The sequence below is a fragment of the Cynara cardunculus genome, assembly GCF_001531365.2.
Source record: "Cynara cardunculus var. scolymus isolate 2C chromosome LG 13, CcrdV1, whole genome shotgun sequence".
Classification (NCBI taxonomy): Eukaryota; Viridiplantae; Streptophyta; class Magnoliopsida; order Asterales; family Asteraceae; genus Cynara; species Cynara cardunculus.
This window is the reverse complement of record NC_037540.1, coordinates 5891892-5902696: the sequence shown is the minus strand read 5'-3', so window position 1 is coordinate 5902696 and position 10805 is coordinate 5891892. Positions and strand designations below refer to the sequence as shown.

Genomic DNA, 10805 nt, shown 5'->3' with positions numbered 1-10805 from the left:
GTTATGCATATACAGCAAAATCATGATGCAAATACCCATTTATCAACAAGCTTACCATGTTAGGATGTATCATCATGATTTCACAACCAAGTTATGAACAAGCTTACCATGTTAGGATGTATCAAAATCATGATGTATATACAGCAAAATCATGATGCATATACCCATTTATCAACAAACAGAACTATGCATATACCCATTTATCAACAAACAGAACTATGCATATACAACAAACAGACCTATGCATATACCCATTTAAAACGCATCCTACATACAAACAGCCCTAATTAACGTACAAGCCCTAATTAACAAATAGCCCTAATTAATCTGGTAGAGGGAAGCAGTAGGGGAGGCGATGAAATACCTGGAAGAGGAAGGTATATGAAGCAGTAGGGCGAACGGAGGAACAGCTGGAAGACGTCGACAAGAGGAGCAGCTAGAAGACGGCGACCGGAGGAGACGACCGGAAAAGCGACAATAGTGGGGGGGAAGATGGTGAACGGAAGAATGACGATCGTGGGGGATGCGATGTGAAGCGGCTATTGTAGAGGGCTGTGGAAGGCCGGAGATGGAGACGGTGAAGGTGACCGGAGATGGAGACGGTGGAAATCGTGAAGGCGACCCTGGAAGACTCCTCGGATTGTGAAAGCGACGCTGGAAGAGATGGAAGGATTGTGATGCTGGAAGAGAGGAGTGGGAAGGGTAAAGATGGAACAAATGATATCTGAACGGTTGAGTGAAGTCTTGGACACAAAATGGTTAAGAGGGTCATGTAACCATTAAGAGGCTTATTTTTTTTTTTTTGCCAAACAGTCTTTACCTCTTACCGATTAAGAGGTTGGCTCTTAATGTCACCATTAAGAGCTAAACAAACAACCTCTTAACCATTATTATATCTAATGAAAAGCCAATCTAATGAGAGGATGGTGGTGGATATGTCCGCCCAACGGTAAGTTTAAAACTTGCATTCGTACTAAAAACGTGTAGTATCATGTTGTACCTTGAAGCAATTAAAATGCTTATTCCAGGCATATTCATCGAGCGCTAAAATGGTGTAACCACACCCTTTTGAAAGAAATTCAATGAGTTGTATCGTGTATATACTGGTGGGTAAACGTTCGGGAGTAGAATTCTTGATAATTGACTAATTCAAGTATCAACTTATTACGAGTAGTGTCTTGATCTTCTTCATCTACACCCAAACAAACATATGTCTCTCTAAATCCACAAATTTCTTTTGCTTATTACCTCTTTGTATCTACATGATTACGAGTGTTATATTCCCAGGATTGATCGATATATGAATGTGAGGTGGTGAATTGTTGCTGATAATAGGAACTATGCCTCGTTTGCTCTTGATGCCCCCATAATTTTAGAGTTGATAAACTTAGACTTGTTAGAACAACTACGCTTATGGGGGTCTTCAAGAGACTGGTTAATTTTTTTCTTCTGAAAACTTGATCTTCCAAGGATGGACGCCCACGAGTGAATCTACGAACAACGAGTTCACGAACCAAAGTTTTAGATGACATAATTATATTATTCAACTTTCTCAGTGAACTTTACGACCATGAGCTGCTTGCTTGTTGAATTTTTCTTTAAACATTTGACTTCCTCCTCACGTTGAGGGTCATCATATTAGTTGGACAAAAAAGACGAGAAATCAAGTTTTTTCAAAAATACATTTACCACATCAAATGGAGTGGGTTTGCCTTGACCTAAACATAATGCTTGTTCATGTGCATATGACAAACCATAACTTGTATGCAGTTTACAACCACAATTTTAGAATATACACCAACATTGTAAGACCATTCACATTCATTGAAAATTAAGTCAAGTGCGTAGATTGAAACTAAATCCCACAAATTTTGAAAGTGTGGTTTGTCAAATTGATGTTCCTTGACAATTTTGTTTTGTTCAAAACTTGATTTGATCGACATGTCTTGTGATTCAATTACTTGATGAATATGCTCTCTTTTTTTAAATTTTGCTTCTGAAGTCTCCAAGTATGTTTTTAACTTAGAATGTTGAATTTCAACTCTATTTGTTGTGTGATTTCCAAAGTTTAGATATTAATCAACGCAAGCAGATACAAACATCTTCTCATACGATATCAGCCATACATTATTCAGGTACTTGAGAATACTTGAAAAGTGCAACATACTTGTGTCAATATTACGAGTAATGATCATTAGTGAAGTAACTTGAAAAAAACCATATATCTACTATGCCTGAGTAGTTGCTCCTGTTTGCTTCAAGTTGTGCCAATTTGTATTTGTACCATTCTGGAGTTCGAGATTCAAGTAATTGTTGTCGTGCATCGTAAAATGAATTCCACGATTGATGATCGTGTATCGTTGGTTTACAATTTTTCAAAACATTTTGGTAGACATGCCATCTACAAAGAAATCATTTAGCATTTGGAAATACCACTTTGCAATTTGCATGCATTAATCAAAGTCAACTCTCTATTTGTGACTGACGCTTGAAAAAATGCAAACATTTATTTTGGACTTCAGACAATCTAATACCCAAGTATAATTTGATTCTCTTTCTTGATGCATGAAAACAAATGTTATACAAAATGTCATATTGGTCGATATTACACCAACTATCTGAACAAAAATATTGTACCTGAATAATAATATAAAAAACATGAATGTACTTGAATAATAATATTAATGTCAATATTATAAAAAACAAGAAGAGGCGTGTTACATATATGTAGGAAGGGATATGTTTAACAACCCCTTAAAAAAGTATATCATAAACCAGAAACATGAGTAATTATCATAAAATAAAACATTTAACGTATGTGAATCGTCACATGTGTTAGTCAAAATGGCTTACAGACGTTTAGATTAAATCTTTAAAGCGACCCGAATAACTAAATGTCTTTTTTATGATCGTCTCGTCCCCTTCATAATTGTACATATGCTAGCTATAAATACGTACTTGCTCCTTTTGGAGTATCGATATCAACAATAAACCTTAACAAATAAGAAAATATTATCTAATTTAAAAAATATCAGATATCAAAACCGAAACATATTTTTACGAAATCAATGGTCGCAAATGAATTTCGCACAATCTCAAAACATATAATCACGTTTGAAAATTAGTGACGACAACTTTTTAAAATGACCTAAAGATATTTAAGTGATTTTTTTATCTTTAAAATTAGTTTTTGACTAAATATCATAAAATTTTCAATCAAAATCAAACGAAAATACTTTATAAATTAGTAATCGATAACACTAAGGGGTGGGTTGCCAAACTACTAACCCGGTAAGCGTTTACTGGTAAAATTTGATATTATCATTTACTTACCAGATAAGATTTTAGTCCACCAAAACAGTATCGTATGCAACAATTTACCCGGTAAGCGCTTACCGTGGTAAGAGTCGTTGACCTCACTTACCGAGTAAGACTGTTGGTCTTTGTCTTGTTCTTACCTGGTAAGATTCTTGATCCTTACCATATCCATCCAGTAACGTAATGTGACTTGATGTTCACTTACCCGAGTAAGCGTTTGGTAAATGACCCCTAAATAGTTAATTTTATAGCATGATATGTGGTGTGTACGTGGGCTTCTAACCAGTAGCCCAATGGATTTAGAGCAGCCCAGAATTAAATAAACTAGTTCATAAACCAACAAATCAGACGTAGGCCGCTAGCCATGCAGTTCTCACCCGCCCACTGCCCAGACCCGGGCTTGGACCCGGGTTTTCGATGGTCAAATCCTTACTTATTAAAACAAAAAATGACTTCATATTATCATTAATTTAATTAAAATATCATTTAAACTTACATATTCTTGCATTTTATAATGTTAAATTTATTAATAAGTTTGCGTTGTGTTTTACAAATATTATAAAACTGATTATATATAAAAAAAAAATCGAGTATCTCACTATGTTAAGTCGAGCTTGAGTTCAAGTCATGCCTACTCGAGTCAAGTGTTGAATAAGTCATAACCGAGTCAATCTCGAATAGCTCATGAGTTGTTTCGTATCATTTATACCCCTACCATTTGGGACGTGTCCGTTTACTCCATCCATCCCAACACCCTTGTTGATATGAAAAATGATAAAGATATGAAATAAATATATAGCTTTAGATTTGTAATTATTTTTAATTAACAAAATGATAATATAAATATAATATTAGAGAGAGTATTTCATATTCTTATGTCATAATCAAAGGTAGAATTAAAAATTAGATAATTTTTTTAAAAGTAGACATATGTTACTAGGGACGAATCCTGAATTTTTTTCAAACGGTGGCACCATTTGACAATAAGAAAAAAAAAACACAGGGAAAAATTTTCAAATGGTGGCACAATTTGACTATAAGAAAAAAAACATAAGAAATTTTTTTTAAATGGTGACACTGTTTGACTATAAGACACAAATATACATAATTTTTTTTCAAACGGTGACACCATTTGACTAAGGAAATGACAGTAACATGATTCGAAGTTAGGTCTGGGGTGGAATAAAAATCTTGCAAATTAACTCTACCAAATAAAACTTATTTACGTTGTAGTTTCAAAATACATACGGTGACACACAACAAATTAATACGATTGCACCTTTATGAACCTAAATTTTTTTACCCTTCGACGGAGGAATAATACGGTGGGACGTGCCACCGTAACCACTATACTAGGTCCATCCATGTCTGTTACTTTGGAAGTAGATAATATTTTGGTCTAACGGTACCCGTAGTGGTGTATCCAAAATTTTGCCGAACAAGAAGACTTTTAAGGTGGGTCAAAGATCGATAAAGGCACTCGATATGTTTTTAGCTACATTGCACTATTTCAGAGGATTTCTTTAAAAAAATTTTAATGATTGGGAGGAATTTTTATGTTTTTTTAATAGAGAAAAAATATGAAACAAATCTTTAGTTGACCCATGAAAAAGAAGAAAAAATGATTTAGGATAAGTAAAGAACAACATTTGATGACATGATTACTTTTACTTTACAAAACCGAAAGTCCAAAACCATCACGGCTGATTAACGTTAATTTAGCATCAATCTATATCTTAATATATATATATATATATATATATATAGAGAGAGAGAGAGAGAGAGTTTGTTTCAAATACAATCTATCCTATTTGTACAACCAATGTAACCCAATAAATTGAGATATTTATAGAAATGATGAGAGTTCGTTTATTATGATTTGAATATATATGTAAGATGAATATGGTTCATTAATTATGATCAATACTTTATATTATGAAACAATCAAAACTTCTATGAAATAACATATTAATCAAATAAAATGGACGGTTGAGATTATGTTATATTGGTTGCACAAATGTCAAATGTTGTATAATAACCAACATATATATATATATATAGAGAGAGAGAGAGAGAGAGATTGTTAGATTACAAATCGTCTGATTCGTGAAAACTATGCAAATCACTCTCAACCAATAGGAAATTTTCGTTTTTTATTCTTTAATTTTAATAAGTAAGGGTATGATTGTCATTTTACTGTATAATGGTTAATATTGGAAATGATTTAATTATTTTTAAATATGAAAATATAAATATATAAACCGTTTATATGGAAGGTGTAAATCAATTGTTTTAAAAAATAATATTGGAAATGATTTAATCATTATTAAATATGGAAACGTAAGTATAGAAAATGTTTATATGGAAGGTATAAATCAATTGTTTTTAAATATAAAATTGTAAAACAGTGAAATAGTTACATACAATGAAGAGGATAGATTAATACAGTTTCATAATGTGAAACATATTCATACAGTGAACCAGATTTACACATGTGAATAAATATTGTGAACCAGATTCATACAATGAATAAAATACATGTTCATCTAGTTAAAAAAAATACAGATTAATACAGTGAACCATATTCATACAATGATAAAATAATGTTTTTTCATATAGTGAAATAGCTGAATACAGTAATGAAATACAATTTCATACAGTGAAATACAGTTTCATTCAATGAAATAGTTGCATACAGTGAAGAGGACAGTGATGAAATACAGTTTCATACAGTGAAACGGATTCATATGGGTGATTTGCCGATTTTGTTCTTTTTTTAATTAATTTTTTTTAATTTCCTAATATAACATTATTTAATCTTGATCATTGATCAAGAAAATGGATGAATAAGATTGGTTTGTAGGTTTGTAGGGTTTTCACAAACAACGGTTGTTTGCAATTGATCACTCAATCTCAACCGTCCATTTAATTTGATGAATATATATTTCATAAAAGTTTTGATTGTTTCATAATATAGAATATTGATCATAATTAATGAACTCTCATCATTTCTATTAATATCTCAATTGATTGTGTTGTATTGGTTGTAAAAATTGATATAGTTGCATTTAAAATATACTCTATATATATTTATTTATTAATTGTTTTATCCCATAAATCTTTCTAAAAAAGGTAAATTTTGTTACTATTTTGTAAATTTTATTTATTTTAGAAAACGTACGATATATTAGATAAAATTAATGATTTTATGAGCAAAAGTTAGAATCGTATTATAATTTTGTAAACAATAAATATTTATTGTATAAAATTATAAAACTTTGTTATTTGAGATATGTTGATGTAAAATTAGGTTTCATTTTGATATAATTTTGACATCAAAAATTTATAACATTTGCTTTGATAAATAATTAAGTACAAATTTACCTTTTAACCCAAAAAAAAAAAAAAATCCTAAATCAGATTTGATTTTATAGATATTGTAAAATGAAAAAAAATAATGGTTGCAATTGATTTACTTTTATACTAGTAAAACATGAGCGTTTTGAAATCATGAAACTAAAAGCTGTTATAACAAATTTAATTTGAAATTCCTAATTAATTACTTCATGATGCAAATCGGAAATGAACTTTTAGAAAATCCCGAGCTTAGTTGTTAGTGGATTAGATTTTGATTATATCTCTTTCACGTTATGATTAAACCAGATATGATGACACTACGAAAGAATCGATAGAGAGAGGCCTAAGGCTATTGGCCTTGTCTCTCGATAATATTAGCTCTTAACTATAGTCTCGGGAGACCAGACAGGCTTCCATTTTTCTTCTTGTTGGGAAATCAAAATATTAATCAAATCATTCTTTTTATTATTATATTGATTTCTAGAACATATTTCGACTGATTCATCTGAATCACAATACATTGTTAAGTTATCTTCTTTTTTATTATCAGCCATAACCTTATTTTTATTATTTGATATGATCGTTGAACTTTCATTTTCAAAATCTTTTGATATGCTTTCAACGTTTTCTTGTCCATTTAACTTCAGAAATTTGATTTGTAATTGAATATATAAAATATTTTTTTAGTAATTTAAAAAAAACATGAATCACATGAAATTTTAGAGCAAATTATGATTTTGGTTTCTATAATTTATTTAAAAAATGATTAGTCATTCATAACGGTTGTTAATTGACGATGTTAATTTTAAAAACCTTAAGTATTATGAAACTGAAAAGTTAGAAATCACCCGTTAAACGTATTGTTTTAGGAACCAATATAATTGACTCTAATAAATATATTGTTATTTTCCAATTAAGTTTTGGTATAAATACGAGGGTGTGAAGCGAGAAGAGGTTGGGGACAAACGTAGTGATGACGCATGAGTGATGTCATTGTTTATTATTATTATTATTATAAAATTAAAAACTGATTTTAGCTATAAATTGTTTGAAATTTAATTCTCTATGAAGCTTCGTATTTATTTGAAGACGACCATTGTTTATTAAGAACTAATTTTCATTTGATTATATATATATATATATATATATATATATGAAAAATATGCATTACATTACTCTTATAAATTTAAACGAATAAAATATTATGATTATTTAAATAAATATAAAAAAATTAAAAAAATTATAAATAAAAAGTCGTGAAAAAGGCTAAGGAGAAAGCATGTTACGGGGACCAAAGTGGATCATGGGGTTGAGCACTACATGGGTCTCAAAAAACGCAACCATAATTTTCTTTTTCTTCAAATTTCTTTTCGATTATTTGTGGGCTTAATTTTTTTTTCAATAAGTTTAATATTATAAATCTAAGTTTTTTTTTTGGCTTAACAATTTGTCATTGTTTGCTCCTATAAACAGGTTGGGCTTGTTTATGGGTTAACAGAACTAAAAAAATATAATTTTTATAAATCTATAAACTTGATCACTAACAATTAATTCACAAAATGTGGAATTAAAAAATAAAAGAAAATATCATTGCAATTAAAATTTTAAACAACTAAAGTGACATATGAATCTCAACAAGTAACTCTTAAAAAATATTTTTTATGCATGAAATACCGTTTATTGATGCACATTACTTAAAATTCAAGATTACAAGTAAATTGTGCGTAAGTACAACTTATTAAAACTTTATGTTTGAATTCGTGTAACTAACAATAGATAAACATAATCAAATAAATGATAAACATCTCATTTAAAAATAAAATATCTAATATAATTAGGATATTTATAACCAAATACTGAGTTATTGTCTTTATAAAAAAAATATACTATTAAACTAATAATAAATTATTTTTTTATCAGCCTAAATTAAATTACAATAAAAAACTGAATTAAAGAAATTTATAAAAATTAGAATTTTTAAATAGTTAATTTAATACTAATATCGATATATTTCTTTTTCAAAATTTTAAGATATCTTCAAATTTATATTTTATTCAGAAATAAAAAAATTATCTTTTTTTTCAAAATCACATGAAACTGTATTATAACATTGACAGAGACAAAAAAATAAAAAGAAACATTAAAATTGAGATGTATCTCGCTGTATTATGTAAGTACCCTTCTATACTAAAAATGTGTTTTTAACAAATTATATCATTATAATTATATATATCGTCGATACCTTCAGAACAAGTCAAATGTTGAACAATTTTAGATTTAATCATATATTGATTATCATAACTATATACAAATTATTTTTAATATTTACATTTAATATCCCTATTTAGTTTCTTTTATATTCCTTACTTTTTTTATTTTTTATTTTACGCCCTTATCTTATTAACATGAAAAATCATTAATTAACTAAAATATATTTAACAAAATACGTTTTTTTTTGTAAATTACACCATTATAATCGTCTTAGTTAATAACTTCAAAATGAACACAACTGAATATATATCTTATTTAATCCTATTATTTAATCGCATAAATATGTAATTTATGGGATTCAATTCAATCTATGCACTTGATGCAACTACTGTACTACTCCCTATCAAAATCGATTAAATATAATACGAATAACGGGATTCAATTATATTTTAATTTGTTCAACCTTAAAAAATATAATCAAATTAATATGGTTTTAATTAAAAAAAATGTGTAAAAAGATTAAAAGTCCCGTTAAGCTAATTGAGTAACTTAATGGATTTTTATTATTGTTAATGAGAAATAGGGACCATGATCATAAAAAAAATTCAATACCATATCCATATATAATTGATAGGATATGGGAATGTGAATCTTAGTTTTTGAGATACCAAATTTATCAAAAGCATGATTAAACATGAAAGATTCGGAAAATTGATTGCAAAAAAGGATAGTTTTTACATTATTTTGAAAGTATGCACATAATTGTGAATCATGATTATGGGCATGGCAAACCTTTGTTACTACTCTTCTTTGACTACCATTTTATACTCGTGCAATAGTAGTGGTGCACGCAACCCCCACCCTTGAAAACATCATCCAATCTTTGATTTTGCATATGAGAGTAATTAAACTACAAATTTGGTCCCTGTGTTTTACAATCTGACTACGAATAACACTTTTACTTCATTAAACTTCATTGAATACAACTAGAAAACATACATATACAGTACCAATTTTAGAAACACACACAATGTTACAAAAACATACATGGACAATTGCAGAAAAAACACACACACACACACACAAAGTTACATAACCACACATACACAATTACAAACACATACGCACACATGTTGTTACAGAAACATGCCACACACACATTGTTGCAGAAACACAAGCACATACCCACACACACATGGTTGCGGAAACATACATAGAAAGGGATAGAGGTAGTGATGGTGGAGGTTGCCGCCAAACTACTTTTAACTTGTGGGTGTAGGGGGAAGGTAAAGATGTTGCCTGGAGTATGATGGTTGGACGCTAGAGTATGATGTTGGCCAAAGTGAGTTTTATATTAATATCAATTAATTTAATATTTAAATTATATTTTAAAACAAACTAAGTGAAAAAGTAAAACGATGAAAATGTCTTTAAAACTAGCGACAACTTGACTAAGAGAGTTGGTGTCAAAGATCATTTCCAAATCAAAATGCAAACCATAATAACCGTTAACGTACTTAAGGAAGTCTAGAGGCGTTATTTGTAGTTAGGTGTAAACCATAAGGACCAAAGTTGTTCGAGGAATGGAAAGGGCTTTTGGAGCATTAGAAATTGAGGCATCCCTATTCGGCCCTCGTACTACAAATTAAAATACATAATTTTATAAAAGTAATAAACTATGAGTTGTGTGCATATATATATATATATATATATATATATATATATATTTATACTATATTATAAAGCATTTGGCTAAAACCTCTTAAAAACTCTTAAAACTCTTAAACCCGTTCATCCCTAAACAATTTCATCCCTATCCGATTTCATCTCATAACTGAATTCGTGTAACTAACTGCAGATAAACACAATCCAATACAGGATAAACATCTCATTTTAAATATAAAAAATCTAAAATATAA

At 29.3% G+C, this 10805-nt stretch overlaps 1 protein-coding gene across 1 annotated transcript in view; it reads left to right on the top strand.

Moving 5' to 3' along the window:
* The first annotated feature begins 593 nt into the window (after positions 1-593).
* LOC112524351 (transcription factor bHLH30-like) overlaps positions 594-10805 on the top strand; it is a 16413-nt gene continuing 6201 nt past the window's right edge. Inside the window, exon 1 of the mRNA XM_025134134.1 lies at positions 594-702. Coding sequence (XP_024989902.1) covers positions 594-702 — 109 coding nt within the window. The remainder of the gene's footprint in view (positions 703-10805) is intronic.